General features: G+C 37.5%; 1 protein-coding gene across 10 annotated transcripts in view; it reads left to right on the forward strand.

Annotated features, from left to right (window-relative positions):
* Dmd (dystrophin) overlaps nucleotides 1-18,983 on the forward strand; it is a 2,157,616-nt gene that overhangs the window by 1,907,128 nt on the left and 231,505 nt on the right. For all 10 annotated transcript variants that reach the window (XM_040744180.1, XM_021232987.2, XM_040744181.1 and 7 more), the window contains one exon: nucleotides 10,381-10,459. In XM_040744180.1, coding sequence (XP_040600114.1) covers nucleotides 10,381-10,459 — 79 coding nt within the window. The remainder of the gene's footprint in view (nucleotides 1-10,380; nucleotides 10,460-18,983) is intronic.

The raw sequence follows: 18,983 nt of genomic DNA on the forward strand, positions 1-18,983 counted from the left end.
AGTTCAACCTCAGCACTACCACCAAAGACAAAAAGAATAGGAGTCAAAGTTTAAGAATTCAAGGTCTGCAGAGATGTTTCCGCTGTTACAAGTGCTTGCTGCTCTTGTAGTGGGCCTGGGTTTGGTTCTCAGCACACACATCAAGTGACTTAACTGCCTGAAACTGTAGTTCCAGGAGACCTGCCACTATATTCTGGTCTCCACAGGTCACTGCACATGCATTTGCACATAAACATTCACACACACAAACACACACATACACACACAAGCACACACAAACACATAGAATAAAGAAACCTTCTAAGTATTAAGAAATAAGTCAACACAAAAATGTAAAATAGAATGAGGGAAAACCTATTTAAGAGGAATATTTAAAAAGGTGAATTAGGTATGCACATAATTTCACTATCAAAACCCCAGTTAAGATAAGATGACTTCTTGAGCACCAGAATTTCAGGCCCACATGGGTAATATATTAACAAGCAATCTAAAAAGGAAAATAAAGAGTAGATGAGTGTTGGTCTCAGGTGGCACACATTAGTTTCCATGCCAAAAATCAACCAACAATTATACTCCCACTCATGGGGGACCCTGTGGTAAGCCTGGGCTCTTTGATCTAACCTGAAAAGCACCATTTAATTCCTAAGTGTCCTGATGTTAAGAAAACATAAATTCAAGAAAAGAATCCAGTCTTGTACTCAAGAATCCTAAGTTGTTTGGCCACAGAAGGGTATGTATCACAAATACACATTCTAAACCTTGCATCAGAACACATTTTTCCTCAATCGCAGTTCAGCAGAAGTGAGAATTCATACACTGGAGAGCTAGCCCAGCAGATAAGAGCACTGTCTGCTCTTGCAGAGGACCCAGGTTTGGTTGACAGCACCCACATGGTGGCTCACAATCATCTCTAACACCAGTTCCAAGGGATCTTATGCCCTTTTAACATCTCTGCAGAAGCCAGGCACATGGTAGATAAATACACATGCAGGGAAAGCACACTTACAGGTTTCCAGAGAGGTAGACAATCTTCATACCATGAGATCTGACCTAGGCTGGCCTATATACCAAGGGACACAGAGACAAACACTGAATAAGGCCATAAATTTACCCTTTAAATTATTTTAGATTAATTTTTATTGTTATGTGTATAAATGCTTATATGTGTGTATGTATATGTACCACATCTGTGCCTAGTACCAACAAATATCAGAAGGGAGCTTCAGATCCCCTGGAATTAGAATTATAGATAGATGGTTGTGAGCCACCATAGGGATACCAGGAACTAATGCTGGATCCTCTCAACAAGTGCTCTTAACTGCTGAGCCACCTCACCAGCCCCATAAACTCATCTTTTATAAACATTTATTCATTATTATTAGTAGTGATATATTCATTCTCATCCGTAACACTGACCACAGGTGCTGACATGACTGGTTAAAGGAAAAGGATCAGAGTTGGAAGCCCCTAGGGTCATGGAGAGCATCAGAGAGCAGGGTCTGTCTGCTTGAAGCAGGAATGCTGTGACAATTAGTTATTGTTTTCCATGTAAGCTACTTACTAATAAACTCCAGTTATATTGGTCTGGCGAATCCTAATATCCATGCCTTTATCTGGTACTTATTATGTGTGTACATATTGTGTATGTGTATAAACATGTGTGCCACAGCACTTGTGTGGAGGTCAGGGGACATTTTTGTGGAGTCAGTTCTCTCTTGCCATCTTTGAGGTCTGGGATCAAATTGAGCTTACAAGGCTTGTGGAATAAGTCTCTCTCCATGCTCTGCCATCTCACAAGCCCACAGTAAACCTATCTTGTAACTATAAGGAGGAAGAGCATCAAAGCCATAGCACAACATGGTCTCCTACCAATTGTCTACCCCAACGAGAGAGGGCAGATATACCTTAAGGAGTCATGGTCGATTTGGGGGATAGGGCTAGAGTAGCTAGAGTGCCTGTCATCTAACACAGGAAAGGATTTGGAAGTAAGAATAGATTGCATATGTCCTCCCCAACACAAATTATAACTCACAAAAAGCTATGGATTGCAAAATTGTGGGACAAAAAGATCCATGTGTAGACTGTGGAGGGTCTGCAGATAAATGGAGGGAGGACATTATTCACTATCCACACAGTGAAAGAAGAGTTGGAACATTATGCTTGTTTTATTGTGTTTTACTTTGTTCTTTTTATTTTTAATAGCCTTAATAGTGTAAGTGTGGAGTCTGGTTCTTGCATGAGCATGGGTATTCATTAAGCTTCAAGACAAACTAATAGGCGGACAATTGAAATTCACATGTCTAGTTAAATTTTTTCCTGACCAGTGGTAAACATGCTTCCTGTATGGTATCAGGAAGGACCTTTGAAAATTAAAAAGAATCCACATTGTCTAAGACAGCATTTCCTCATCAGGAGGTTACTATGCCTCTCATAAACCTCTAGAGAAGACAATAGTTTAAATGTAATTAACCAGCAAGTCTTATTTATTTATTTATTTTTATTATCTCAGCTGATTTGAAGCAAGTTTAGATGAAATAAAAAACAAATAAAATGCCAAACAATGATGATTCACTCCTTTAATCCCAGAATTCAGGAGGTAGAGGCAGGTGGATCTCTGAGTTTGAGGCCAGCCTGGTCTACATAGCAAGCTCCAGGACATCTAGGGATAAACAGAGAAACTCTGTCTCAAAGAAATTACAAAAAGGGAGGGAGGCAGGGAGGGAGCTTTCAATTTATCACAGGAATGTATTGAACCATGGAAAAGAACTGAGGATTAAGATTTGTTAGTATTCATTCATTATCCCAGAAATTACACTTTGAGTTCTACCATATTTATGGTTAGTACAGTGAATAACCAGTTATGGGAATTCAAGTCTTTCATTCACTCCTTCACTCCACTAGTAAATTTTCTGAGCAAGTCCTATATACTAGGCAGTCTGTGAACAAGATATCACCTCTGTCTCATACACCATTCTAGAAATTCTATTTTGAATGAATGAATGAATGAATGAATGTAGAGAAGTGGTTGGTTTTGTTCTACTTTGCTATGCTTTTAGCGCAGAGGGTAGTTTGGTAGCAGAGTATGTGCCTATCCTTTACAAAACCCAGAGTTCAACCCTTGACACTACACAAAGAAAAATCAAATACACATTAGAAACCCAGGAAACTTTTCTCACCAGACTTATGAAAGGTCTCCACAAACAGCACATTATACAGAACGCATCAAAAAAAATGAAAATAAAGAAGGATATGCATCCCTCATAGCTCTCAAATATGATTATTTTAAAAAGAAGAATAAAAATATGGGAGGCATTTGGGGCTTGGGTTGCTTTATGCTTGGTTGCATTAATTTTTCTGCAATCTAACATCATAGGAAAAATGAATATAACTTGTGTTTTTTCTACTCTCATCATCAAATTGAAGGAAGAAGGGAGAAGCTGAGAGGGGAAGGGTGAGAAAGGAAAAGAAGAAAAGTGCTATTCAAAATTCCAAGTTAGAAATGTTGAAAAATTGTTTACTTAAAATGTACTTGTTATAGTAAATATCCAAGAATAATATGTACATTAATTCTGTCAATTAACAAGAACTAAACACCATTTGTATGTCAGGTCTTGTGCTCCTCTCTGGAGATAGCCTAGGAGAGAAAGTTATGTCCCCTGTCCTCACAGAGCATATAAAGGCCTTTTTTCTCTCTTGGCTTGCATGCAGTGAAGAATTGCTGCAAACTAGATTCTGAGTACTCACAGAGCAGATGGCACTTTTTTTGCCCATCTGGGATAGAATAGACCCTTGTGTATCAATAGATAAGGGTTCTTCCAGTTCTAAGCTTTCATGGTCTATGATCAAATAGTAGAAACAGGATGTATGCTTCCAGAAAGATGTTCTACTTGTATTGCTTTTTGTAAAAAGAAAACAAGGGGCATGGCCTATTAATTCAGAGGAAATTCTACTCCTCTTTTCTCTTTAAATAATTTCATTTAAATTCATTTAACTCTTTCTGCTCAACTCACCTTCCTATGTTCATTTTGTCTCATTTCTTATCCTTCCTTTATCATTTTTAGCCTTCCTTTCCCTTCTTTTAATGAATTAAACAAATTATTGTTGTCAGTTAAAGATCCTCATATTTCAAATGAATTCTTACACATATATAATGTTGTTCCCTTTTCCAATAACCTTATTTCCAGTCTCCCAGATTTGAAAACCAGAAATATATTATTTCAAAAATTAAGTTCATGGTATAGAGTGGCATAATTGGAGGACACTTGAAAACTAAACATGTGTGAAACCCTGGGTTCTACCCTCAGTCCTGCACAATGAAATCAAAATAAGCTCTACTATTCAATTGAAAGCTATTTCCTTCCTTAACAAGACTACTGTAATTTTTAAATATTTGCTCATACAATATATTTTGATCGCATTCTTCCCCTTCTCCAAATTCCCTTTGGACCACTCAGTAAAAAAAACCCCTCACCTTAAGAAACAGGTTAGAGGCCGGGTGTTGGTGGCACATGCCTTTAATCCCAGCACTCGGGAGGCAAGTGGATCTCTGTGAGTTTGAGGCTAGCCTGGTCTACAGAGTGAGTGCCAGGACTGTCTCCAAAGCAATACATAGAAACCCTGTTTGGAAAAAAACCAACCAGCTTGGTATCTAAAATGGAAAATATTTTTTAAATAAAAAAGAATCAGAGATCTCTACAGCTAAGCACTGGGGCAAGTTCCCAGAGTCCAGTCTAAGAGAAGGAAAAGAGATAATATGAGCAAAATGGCCAAGGCTATGTTGGGGAAACCCAGAGAAACAGTTGATCCAAGCTGGTGGAGGCTCACTTTCTCTGGACTCACAGCTGGGGAACCTGCATGAGACTGAACTAGGCCCCCTAAATATGGGTAACAGTTGTGTGGCTTGGGCAGTCTGTGGGGCCACTGGTAGGAGACCAGGATTTATTCCTAATTGCATGAACTAACATTTTGGAGCCCATTCCCTATAGAAGGATACCTTGTTCAGCCTAATACACGGGGTCTTGGTCCTATCTCAGTGTAATGTGAGAGACTTTGTTGACTCCCCATGGGCGGCCTCACCCTCTCTGAGGAGTGGATGGGAGGTGTAGGGGGATTGGGAGAAGCTGGGGAGGAGTGGGAGGAGGAACTTGGATTGGTATGCAAAATAAAAAAGATTGTTTAAAAAAAGAATAAATAAATAAATAACCAGGAATCTATGCGGAAAAGGAGTAGGAACCACAGATGGTGACTGACTCCAAACACTACAGGGCTGCTACACACATGAACACGTAGAGACTGGGACAACACACACAAGTGCTGTGCAGGATCAAACCAGACAAAATCCCAGCACTATGTACTTGCTTTGATATTCCGTACAGTGCGGTGCTGACTGCTGCCCATATCGCTCCAAGTCCAGACAGTTGAGACAGTCTCTCACTGGTCACAGTAGATTCAGTGTTCCAAAAGAGCTTATCACCATTTCTCACTCCCCAGCCAGTTAAGCTTTGAAAGAACAGAGACCACAGCCTTTCTTTAGTGCATGTCTAATTCTTGTTAAAGTCAACAAACACACATAAAGTGAAAAAATAACAGAAAGAATAATTAAAATTTCCACAATGCAAGGTACTGCTTTCTAGTTTCTGTTTCTGACTTTCTGGCTTATATATTATTTCATATTGGTTAAAAACACATCCAGTTCAAAAGGTCTGATGCATGGAGCTATTGTTTCCAAAGCGTATCAAATTTGTTTTCCATGAATAATTACTCACAGAATAAAGTAGTTTGTTGGTAAGGAACTATCAGGTATGAAAACCTTGGTTCCCTTCACATTTTTTCTTTGTCACAATTCTTTCTTTATTTGGACAATTTACACTCAATCTGTCCAAAATTTTTTTCCTGTGACAATTTGAAAAATAAAAATAATTGTGCAGCCAGACAGTGGTGGTGCATGCCTTTAAACCCAGCACTTGGGGGACAGAGACAGGAGGATCCCTATGAGTTCGATGCCAGCCTGGTCTACAAGAGCTAGTTCCAGGACAAGTTCTAAAGCTGCACAGAGAGTCTGTCTCGAAAAACCAGAAGAAATATGCTTAATTTTTTGTTATTTTAGGAACGTTTCCTGAATATTTAATACCAATACAGGATACATTTTTAATTTGAGTTTCCTCATGTGTTCTTATTACTTTTGCGTTATAGGGAGAGAAGTTAACTTTGATCTTATTTTCAAGTCTTGACAATCCTGGGTGTATACTAGAAATTACATTGTTCTCTTTGTATGATACTATTTTAGCCATAGCCTTTAGAAAATAAAGGACTGTAATTGACTCAGGTGCTACATCTGTGTGTTCGTTATGAAGTAACCACTTGGTGTGTGACACACTCATGTTCAATCCCAGTTTTCTCAAGAGAATTTCTCTAACAGTATGAAAAAGGGTCTCTGATCATTGACCAATCTTCTTTTTATTTCCCAATGTTCACATTCATCTTCTTATTCATTTTTCATGAAATGATATATTCTAAATTTATAAATAATTACATATTTCAATATGTACAAATATGTGTTCTCCCATAGCTTTTCAGTGAAAACTCATGGCATCATGTTCATAAAGACTAAGAAGAGACCTCATATTGGATCATAAAATGAATTGATGACTAAATATTTATAGAAGTACACACTGGATTTGCTCTCCATAAGAAGTTAATTGATAGAAACATGAAGATATTCATAGTCTGTGATATGTCAGTGATAAAGAACTTTCTTAGCATGTGCAAGGCACTGGACTCAATCCACAGAACAGTGTGTTCCTGTATACACACACACACACACACACACACACACACACAAGAGAAATGTAATTGTTAACTACTTTCCAAATATTTACCATATTCTCTTTTAATCTTCTACTAGTCTATTAAGAGCCATAGCCAGACTGAAGAAATTTGAATATTCTCACTACTAATTCTCCAACTTGTAAGCTTTAGAAGTAAATTGTTTGTTTGTTGGTTATTTTGTTTGTTTCACTTTGACAGACACTTGCCTTGTAGCCTAGGTTAGCTTTCAGCTTTTAAAGTAGTTCAGGTTGACTATGAGCTTGCAATCCTACTTTGGATTTTTGAGTGCAAGTATTATAGGCATACACCAGCTTACCTGGCCCAAGCCAGTTTCTTTTTAAAGCTGCATGCCTCAGTTTCTATATTGATGAAATTAATGAGTAATATTACTTGTTACAGAGTTATTGTAAAGACTAAATTTCAATTCGTATTGCTGTACACATAGCATTAAACAAATGTTAGTCATTTTGTTTTGTATATGATACCCTGCTCATTATACCTATTACTCTCAACTAAGTAAGCATAAGGCAAAAATTTACAGAGACATTATACTAGTCAGGATTCCCTAGGACACAGTGGGAGGGAAAGAGAGATGGATGGTAGTGGATGGTATGTGGGAGAGGGGGAAGGAAGGAGGAAGAGCAAGGGACAGACAGATTTGTTTGGAAGGTCTTAGTTCATAAGACTATGGTGGCTAAGAAAGTCAGTGATTTTGTGAAAGCATGCTAGCAACCCAGAACAACTGGTGGTCGAGAACAAATACAAGTCCAAAGGCAAAATAGTGAATGTCAGTCCCAGGACATATCAATGTCCCAGATGAGGTAAGACAGAAAAGAGGCTACCTTTACTGGGTTTTTTTCTGGTCTCCAACTGATTTGCATAAAGCATACACCCATCGGGGAAGGCAATCTACTTTGCTGAAAATACAAATTCCAATGTCAATTTCATGTTTTAAATAATCTTAAAACACCTTCACGGATGCACTCAGAAATAATGTCTATTTTAGGAACAGGGAAATTTACACATAAAACTATACAGTCAGCATTGGTGTATATTCTTTTTTGTTCTCTCTCCCTCTGCCTCTTGCTGTCTCCCCCCCCCCCCATGCACAAATACAGATACATTATCCATTTAATTTGTCAATTAGTCATTAAACAAGTATTTGCTATCAGCTCCTCTGTACAGGGTCCAGGGAGTTAACGTAAAGGCAGGAGTGTAGACACACCCATGCAAGGAGAAGCCCCTACCACCAAGAGGCTCATGTTCTGTTTTAGGAGACATTTCCTGGTATTACTGCATGGTAGTATACAAATGTTCCATGTATAAACCATGTGCTATGAACTTGCTGAGGAAGTAATTAATTCTCACCTAGGAGATAGAAAATTAATCATATAAAGCCTAGTATACTATCAGTGGGAGAAAAGGTGGTTAGGGCATTCTGGAAAGGAACAATGGCAACATGAACCCCCTTATATATATGGAATATTGCAGGACAGATGGCTGGTTGGTAGACTCAGCAGACAGAGTATGGCTGAAAGGGCAAAGGTCTAAATCTGGGCAAACAAATCTGAAATGTTGCTTGTATTTCCCTGTGTTTAATAGTGAGGGAAATCATGCATTATTTTGAAACCCTGCTTAGTGAATCCCAACCAAAGACAGACAGAGCTAGAGAAATAGTAAAACAAAATTCTAGATCTACAGTACGTATTTCATTGATATTGAAAACTCAGGGTTGACATTAGTTTACACTACTTGATGAGATTGAGAACTGCTTTATTTACAGCACAGGATCCTAAATGCTGGTGCCTGTGGGCAATCTCTGAACATTTCCTTGTTTAGCACAGGCTGTTGACAACCTAACTAAGACCCAGAGTTATTGAGGAGGATGCCTGGAGCCACCACTAATACTGAGTTGGTGAAATGCCAGATGACAAAGTATATCATTTCACACTTTCCAAAAGTTCACCCTTTTCCCTACCTAGAGTGGAATTCGGTAAACTTAAACAGGACAGCGTGTAAATGTATTATAGAAAAACCTAATAGGAAAAAAGAATGAGAAGATTTATTCCATGCTGCCTGGGGCATTTTTCTTATTAATTTCTAAATGCACTGAAAAGTGAACTCTGAAAATTTCTTTCATCTCATCACCAACCATACATTACCACAAATTTAAACCTTGCCTCTGCTTTTTTATTATGTGTGTGTTTACATGAATGTGTGTGTAGGTACGCTTGCATACATGTGTGTATTCAGGTGGGAACCTGAAAGCAACCTCAGGTGTCACCATCGTGAACACCATCTACCTCCTCTGAGATAGTGTTTATTATTGGCTTGGAAAGAAACAATCAGGGTACATTGAATGACCAGAAAACCCTAGGGATGTTCCTGACTCCACCTCCCCTGCACTAGCATTATTAGCATATGACACCACACCCAGTACTTTTAATTAGGTTAGTAGTTCTCAACCTGTGGGTCGAGACCCCTTTGGGGGTCTAATGACTCTTTTACAGGAGTCACATATCAGATAGCCTGCATATCAGATATTTACATTATGATTCATAACAGTAGCAAAATTACAGTTTTGAAGTACGAATGAAATAATTTTATGGTGTTGGGGGGGCAACCACAACACGAAGAACTATATTAAAGGGTTGCAGCATTAGAAAGGTTGAGAACCTCTGACTTAGGTTCTAGAAATCATCAAACCCAAGTAATTGTACTTGTTATTGCAAATACTTTATTGACTGAACTATCCATCCAAATCATCATTTTTTTAACTTAAGTTTTTTTTTCTTTTTTGAAACTGTGTTTCTCTGTGTAGCTTTGTAGACTAGGCAGGCCTCAAACTCACTAAGATCCACCTGTCTCTGCCTCCTGAGTGCTGGGATTAAAGGAGTGTACCACCACCACCCAGCCTTTAACCTGAATATTTTAGCGTATTTTTGTTTCTGTTTGCTCTGTTCTCATTTGTTGAGTTGAGGCAGCGTCTAGATAGTGTTAATGCAGGGTTCTACTGCTTCAGCCTCTCAAATGCTAAAATTTCAGGTGTGTGGCATCAATGCCAGATTAATAGTTATCATCAACCTTTGGTTGTTCCTTGTTAAGAATTAACTACAGCTCTGTAACTAGCAACAATTTATTAAAATTAATTTAAAAGAAATCATTTGTCAGAAATAATCAACTTAAGACACAAAGCCAAATATATACTTACAAGATTCCTACCAGCACTCAGTAAAATATTTTTGCGACAATTTCCCCAGGATTCTGTAAAATGAATTAGAACGAACACTTTATTGGTGATTTCCGATGAAGGGGTGGTAGAAAGTATCATTTTAAAACTTCAAAATGGAATAAATTATGTTTGAACTTAGTTTGAGAAAAATGAGTCTTGGAGATCATTTACAGTTAGGACATGTTAAAACCAGTGTTATGCATAGTCAAGTTGCTGTTCTTAACCTTAGAGACCCAAACATTTTACCATAAAGGAAAGTGTTTTAATTGTTCCTCATTAAAAGTGATAAGAAAATATCATTTCTCTTCTTTTCCTCCCAGGCGGCTGTGGAGGATCGCGTCAGGCAGCTGCATGAAGCCCACAGGGACTTTGGCCCAGCATCCCAGCACTTCCTTTCCAGTAAGTCATTTTCATTGTTCACTGATTAACCTGTTCATTATATCTTGATAGCTAAACATTAGAAGGAGCAGAATTAACAAGCATCTCAGTCAGATACACTAGTGGTATATTTCATCCAGAACTATAGATTGGTGGAGCACAAGATTAGTTAGATCATTTTCTCGAGTTACCAGCTCAATAAAACACAATTGTTTCCTGTAGTATGTTCTCCAATAATGACTTTATTAATATTTTAAATATCACTACCTATATTCACTCACTTTGTAAAACTGATCATTATATAATCATGATGTCATCACTCAATATATGTTATTACAAGTCTAATTTTTTCCTGTTCAAAAGGTGAAATTCAGTGACTTGTTCATGCGAAGCAAGTGTTGTACCACTAAGCAAAATAGCCTTTTTTTTAGACAAGGTCTCACTGTGCACCTGAAACTGACCTCAGACTCACTATTCTTTTGTATCAGCCTCTCAAGTGCTAGAATTACAGAGATGTGACACCACACCCATCTATAGTTCTTAACGAAAGTCATTAACTTCTTTCATTTCCAGTTGTATTCTTTCCCTAATTATCCTTGCTTCTCTTTATCCTTCATTTTTACTGTTCTTTTTATTTACCAGTTTTCATAATTTAATTCAATTTTGTAAACAATTACATTATTTATACGCTATCAATAAGAATTACATGTTATGTAATTAATACTAAGGAAGACAGCTTTAGTTTACTGAAAGTTTTATTGGAACATTCTATTGGTATACAATGCAAATCTAACTGGCAAGCACCTGTTTTCCTCTAATTAGTTTTGTTAATCCTAGGACTCAGGATTAAGAGGTAGACTGATCTCTGTGAGTCGAAGGCCACCCAGATCTACACAAGAGTGATCCAGTGTTAAATAGAAACAGCTCACACAAAGATGATCTCAGCACCTGGGATCACACTCCTTTAATCCCAGCAGCACTAGAGGGGTATAAAAGATAGGAGCAGGGTCTTCAGTATTCAGTATCAGGCATTCATTCTTCAGCCACATTGAGAATGGGAACACCCCAGCCTTTTTAGAGGTAAAAGCTCTCTGATATCTTGGCTTCTTTGCTTCCCTGACCTTCAGGCAAGCTGTAAGGTGTGTGTGTGTGTGTGTGTGTGTATGTGTGTGTGTGTGTTGTAGTGCTTAAAAGCCACAGTTCTGCTCCATATAATTAATACCTCTTAGCATTTGACGTATTGTTTTTTGGTCCTATATGATTATGTAGGTTGTTTTAATATCACTTAAAACAGTTACTTTGTGATATGCAATTTTTCAAACATTAGTTGATATGATTCTTTTAACAAGTCCATGAGGTTGTTCTAGTATTATACTCATTTTAAAGATGATGAAATTAAGAAATCTGCATTTACACAGCTAATATATAAGCAAACCAAAATTCAAACTTAAGAAGATGGTTACATATTCTGTTTTAAACCATTACTCTGCAGTTTTATTTAATCTATATATAGGAAGGAAGTTATTCTACAGGGTCTCCCTTCAAACAACTGGTGTCGGGGGGGGGTGTTGTGCATGAGCACATGAGTGTACCTGTGTGTGTATGTGCGTGCCTATGTGGTATGTGTACTTCTTGATGTGGGTATGTTCCAATGTGCATGCAGATATGGATGTACATGGATATGCACATGCATGTGGAGACCAGAAGTCAATACTGGATAGATTTCTCTACAGCCCTCCACTTTAGTTTTGAGACAAGATCGCTCACTGATCCTTAAGCTCACCAACCCAACTAAAGTGACTAGTTATCTAGTTCCGGAGATCCCCTTGTCTTTACCTCTATATCACCAATATTACAGACAATGAAAATTCCTAGAAAATGTTAGTCTTATTTTTTATATATACATGACTAATGGATTGGTGAAAAATAATCCTATTTTCTTGAATCGTTCTATCCTCACTAGCTATTTGGATGATCATTTAATGCCACACATGATTAGAAGATAAAGGGGGGAAATTAAAAAGTGTTTCTCCATGAGTAGGTCTATGGCTTTTAGTAAAAACAAGACTAACATTTTCTAGGAATTTTTGTTGTCTAAGATAATGACCAACTGGAAGCGACAGAGAAAATATCTAGTTAAATACTTACAAAGCATTTGTGATCGTGGATTTTTTGTTAACCAAATGCGAATGGAAAAGGCAGGGAAGGACAAAATTTAGCAATACAAGAATGGATCAGGACTGGTAATGTGGCTCAGTGGGGAAATGTTTGCTGTGTGAGCATGAGGCCCCGACTTCATGTGTCTAGCACCCACTTAAAAGCTGGGCATAGTGATGTCTCTGTAACATTGGTGATATAAAGGTAAAGACGAAAGATTGTCTTGGCAACAGCCAGACTATTTAATTTAATTAAGATTAAATGTGATAACAAGCCCCTTAGTGACTCATAATCCATAAATAAAAATATTATTATTATGAATATTAATTACTCCTCATATACCACGTCTTCTCCATTAAAACCTATTCCCAGAAAATGATATGTTACACTCATTTAACACATGTGACAGGTAAAGTTTAATGTATACTACTCCCTGGTTATTTGCATTTTAATAGGGTAAAAATCCATAAGCCTGAGGGATGGCTCTCTGGTGGTAGAATGTCAGCCATAAGCTCTGAGCATTGATGAGCTAGGTGAGACATCTTTACACCTTTCATACCGTATTCATCTCATACCTTCCAGAAATGTCAGGACTGTGGCCCTGTGCACTAAGAATGAAACTGATCTGCCTGAATGGGACCAGTCCAAGAAGTCATAAATATTTTGAATATCCATATGGAATATCAGAATACACATGGAAGCTCCACTTATGCTTGTAAAAATATGCTAAAGTGTTTAAAGTCGTGTTACGGAAATAGGACAGTGAGACTGAATATGGAATCTTCATATTGTGTTATTTAAATTCAAAGGCAATATACATTCATCTAGAAAAATTTTATAGCATTAAGGTCACATAGGAAAATGGCAATTATCAATAATCTCACTACTCAGACACAACACTGTCCAAAATTTTCTGTTTTTCTGGGTTCAAGTTCTTCTGTTTTGTTTTCTTTTTCTTCTCTTGTGCATGCTAACAAGTGTTCTACTACTGAGCTCTATCTCCAGCCTCTTTTTCTTTTAAACCATGTAGGAATTAAAAAAATGAAGTAAGTATGATACAACAGCACTTGGGAGGCAGAGGCCAACAGATCTCTGTGAGTTCAAGAACAACCTTGTCTATATAGTGAGTTCCAGGCCAGCCAGGGATATACAATGAGACCTTGTCCCAAAAATATTTAAAGTCTTATGACTTGATTTTCCCTCTCACTAATATATTAAAATAATTTTGTTTACATATTCTATCAATATTTTAATAAATTTATTCATCTATTTATTTTACATCCGAGCCACAGCCTCCCCAACTCCTCCACTCACAGTCCCTGCAGCTATTTCCACTGTTTCCACCCCAACCCTTTCTCCTGCTTCTGCACTCAGGAAAGGGCAGGCCTCCCATGGATACCAATAAAACACGACATATCAAGTTGCAGTAATATGAACATGTATTAAAAATGAGCAAGGCAACCCCATAGAAGGAGTAGGGTCCCTAAAGCCAGTAAAAGAGCCAGAGATAGCCCCTGATTCCACTGTTAAGTGTCCCACAAGAGGGCCAAACTGTACAACTGTAATATATATCCAGAGGGCCTAGGTCAGTCCAATGCAGACTTCCTGGTTGTGGTTCAATCTCTGTGAGCAACTATGAACCCAGGTTATTTGATTCTCTGGGTTTTCTTGTGGTGTTCTTGACCACTCTCACTCATACAATATTTCAATTAATAATTTTAATAACTGACTAATATTTTCTTCTGTGGCTGTGTCAAATTAACCAAGAGAATTCTAGATTGTTTTAGACTAATATTGTTTCAAAATTCACTATGGTTTGCAATATTATTGTTGCTGTTGTACAGACATCTCAGTTGCTCTCTTCAAGATAAATATCTAACCACATAATTGTGGAGTTCAAGTTTGCTTTGATTTGTAAGACTTCCCATGTAGATTACCAGAGTTGCACAAGAAATTAGGTGATTGAAGCTGGGAAACTTGGAAGTCACTTATTTTCTCTCCAGTTGTTTTTCTATAAAAATAAAACAATGACCTTACCACAAAATAAAAAAAAGCATATATGTTTGAAAGGTTTACTAGAAGTGTTAGCTTTAGTATGTACTTGTTTCTAGGCTGCTAGGAATAGAAGGGGTGATTTCTGAACTTTACTAATTGCAAAAGAAAGGAAAATGATATCTGGCCCCAAACTAACCATGTACTTATTCACCATCAGGCTTTCCATTTCATTGTCTCCTTAACTAGCCCCAGCTTTTTTATAGATACATGCAATGAGTCCCCTTTGGGAGCTTCCCGTCTAACAGTCTGGTTTTTATTAGAAGAGATAGACTTTCCACAGTTTCTCCTTGATGACCTAGTCTTCACTGGCCAAATAAGTTGTTTCTGTTGTCTTAGATCTAAGTGGAAATGACAAAAGGAAAAACCTGTACAATGTAATTCTTGGCCTTTGACAATCAATAACTTGTCTTTCCACCTACATTTACTATTCTAGAACTAACTCCTCATTGATTCCTGGAACTGAAAAAGGGAGAAATTTGAACAGCATATCTTCAATTGTTTCATACATTGTAATTTTCAACACAATATAGAATATATGTAATTATATAGCTGTAGGTAATATGTCAAGCTCTTATGTCAGTGATCTAGGAACTATTCCTCTACTCACTGATGGCTCTGAGAGTCTAAGTATTGCCATTCTTTTACTTTTCAAGAATTTAATAATGCTTTCTGGTTATTTTTTCCATTCCATGGGATTCTATTCTGAATTTTAGATTTTAATCTATTTGTCGTGGACAAATATACAGTGCAAAAGCTAAAAACCCTCAGTAGCAATTAAAAGCACCCATGGTGTCTTTATATGTTGTAAGTCTTATAATTCCTTAGAGGAGCATTTCCAAGCCAGAGCCTCTTAGAACATTAATGTTCTATATTGCTTTAATTATTGTCCCTGAGGGTTGACAGAGATGGGCAGTCCCTTCCCTACTGCACTTCTTGTGATCTTTTGCAGACTTTGGACTTGTAAGAATAGGATGGAAAGACACTGTTTCTTCTTATTTAGGTGACTTTACAGGTACAACAGATTTGACATTCAATGTGTCATACAACAAACTGAATGTTTGCCCAATGTAGTATTCCACAGATGTGTAATGGAAAAAAAAATGTTCTGCAAAACATAGTGACAGCATGACCAAATTACAAAGAACATGCTTATTTATTTTTTCTCTTTTTTATTGAAATTAGAAACATGCATGCTTCAAATGTCCATCCCAGATCCCACCCTTCTCCCTCCCAGTCCCACCCCCAACCCCCCACACCCAGCCCACATCTTTTCCCAGGGAGAGTGAAGCCCTCCTTGGGGGGAATCTCCAGAGTCTGTCATTTCATCCAGGGCAGGACCTAGGCCCTTCCCCCTGTGTACAGGCTGAGAGAGCATCCCTCCATGTGGAATGGGCTCCTAAAGTTCATTTGTATGCCATGGTGAACACTCATCTACTACCCAAGGCCCCAGAGAGTTCTGAGGCCTCCTCACTGACACTACATTCATGGAGTTTGTATCAGTCCCCTGTTGGCCTCTTAGCCATCAGTATGGGGTTCAAGAGCTCCCCCCTTGTCCAGTCAGCTGTCTTTGTGGGTTTCACCAGCATGGTCTTGACCCCTTTGCTCATCACTCCTCCGTCTCTGTCACTGGATTCCTGCAGGTCAGTTCAGTGTTTAGCTGTGGGTATCTGTTTCTGCTTCCATCAGTCACTGGATGAAGTTTCTAGGATGTTGTATAAGGAAGTCATCAACCTTATCACTAGGTAAGGGCAATTAATGTAGTCTCTCGACCATTACTTAGTTTTCCAGTTGGTATTATCCTTGTAGAAAATGCATATTTGTAAAGCAGGAGAGCACACTTTCTATTTCTTCGGAAGTTACCAACTCCAGTCCGACCTTGTCTCAGAAGTCATTTCTGTCTATAACTTGTTAGAAGACTCCAACTTGTTAGAAGATTCCATCATACATATACTATTAATTCTCAGAATCTAAAGAGTGGCTACTTAGTTGATTTGAGAATCAATTTAATGACTTGCATCCTCCAGTTTCAGATGAAATAGAACTAGAACAGACAAGAAAACTTTAAAATTTAGCATACAAATATGATCATGTATTGCTTAGACATTTTACTTATTTAGTGAGGGGTGCACATGTGTAAGCGTGTGTGTAGTAGATCACAATGTAAAATGGTTTCTTTCTGTAAGCTACAGCCAAAAGAGTTTGGAAAATTCTAAACAATTTCAGTACCCTTCGATATTTTATAAATTACAGAATAGGTGTAGAAAGATCAAATGATACAGCCAAGGTCACAAAGTTGTGTATAGTAGAAAATAGAGAGGCACATGGCTTCTGGCCTTCTAAGTTCTATCTCACAATGTCTTTCTCATTAAGAACACATACCCATGCCAGGCATTGGTGGTGCATGCCTTTAATTCCAGCACTCGGGAGGCAGAGTCAAACGGATTTCTGTGAGTTCGAGACCCGCATGGTCTACAGAAGCTAGTTCCAGGACAGGCTCCAAAATAATACAGACAAACCCTTCCTTGAAAAACCAAAAAAAGAACACATACCCAGATCAATGTCTGTATAGTCTATCTGGCATTGTCAAGGATTTTTCACCTTTGTTTCTCCATCCTATACTAAGATATTAAAATGGTGTGCAAAAGTTCAATTTTTCTCTTAGTACTTCTGTTTAAAGATTATGTTATTGATGGTGTGGATGTTACTTAAGAGTACAAATTGAATGCCAGGCAGTGGTGGCACACACCTTTAATCCCAGCAATTGGGAGCCAGAGGCAAGAGGATCTCTATGGGTTTGGGGCCATCCTGGTCTGTAAAGCAAGTTCCAGGCCAGCCAGAGCTACACGGAGAAACCCTGTCTCAAACTAATACACACACACACACACACACACACACACACACACACACACAAATGCACACGCACACAGTGGGGGGTGGTCTGTGATACATGTCTGTATTTATAGTCATTTGGGGAGGCTGAGTCAAGAGGATTATTTGAGACCAGACAGGGCAGCACAGTAAATGCCACCTCATAAAGAAAAAGGGAGCAGGAGACAGTTATAATTGTAGATATGGAATGACTGGGCTCACATTATCAGATACCTCTTAGATGACTTGATGTCTCCATAATTACTTTTTAAAACTTTCTTAAAATTAGCATGTTCATATTTCATCAATTCTTAGAATATATGTTTTCACTCATGCTTCAACAGCTGTTATATCAAAATTCATCTCATGACCACTAGGATTTTGAGTTCAGTGAAGTACAGTAACCTTAAGAAGATCAAGTTGCTAATACATGTTGCACCCTTAGGGAAGTTCCTGATACAGTTAATTGCTACACTTGTGTTTGCTACTAACATTAGCTTTAGTATCATGATTGCTATCATCTTGGATGTTAAATCTTTTAGATTCAAATTTCTCACACAATATCATTTATCTTTCTGCATCTGAGTCCCAATATAAGTGATTAATATCATCTCTTAACATTGATCTAATGTTAAAGTCCAGAGCCAAACACATTATAAGGGTTTAACAATCATTTTTGTTCCTAATGAACATATGCATAAACCAATAGGTGTACTCTAATTTCTACTGTATCAAAATGGGCATAATCTCAGTGACAATTGTATTCTTCTAGGAGGATACCTGGATATTTAATAGGTGTTCAATAAATACTTACAGAATGAATTAATTCTTGTCACCAAAATATTAAGAGATGATAAAATTATTCCTAATAATGCTAAACCACAGTGGTCCAGAAATTTAACATAATAACTATCATAGAGCTGGTTCTCAGTGTATAATGAGAGCTTTTGTGTTCTTTTTAGGAAGAACTATAGCATTCATAACTTTACATGGTCATTTTTACAAAAGTCTGCTGTGCCATGTTAAATATTAAGGGACAATACTGGCTTCAAAGTTATGTCATGATCACATTTTATGTTAAAAATAAAGCAACAGAAAGATGCACAGAAAGACTTAAAATAAAAGTACATCCAAATATAAACAGTTATTGTGTCTTTTCTTTGTATTTTGCAAATTATTTATAATGAGCACATATTATTTTCATAATGGAAAAAACAATAAAGATAAAATTCTTATACTCCAGCTTTTTAACACAATGACCTCTTCAAGTGTTATACTCTATTCACGGCAAAGAAACAGTATGAGATGAATTTCGTTTCATTATGTATTCTAAATGTAAAAGCTGTGAACTGTATTGAATGACCTTTCTGTTCACAGATTATGAGACATTGTAAAAATAAAGCACTGATCAGTTATTTCTTGCAGGCTTTATAATCTTAATTGTCTTCATCATATCCCTGGTTAA

The sequence above is a fragment of the Mesocricetus auratus genome, unplaced genomic scaffold (genome assembly GCF_017639785.1).
Source record: "Mesocricetus auratus isolate SY011 unplaced genomic scaffold, BCM_Maur_2.0 Super-Scaffold_100003, whole genome shotgun sequence".
NCBI lineage: Eukaryota > Metazoa > Chordata > Mammalia > Rodentia > Cricetidae > Mesocricetus > Mesocricetus auratus.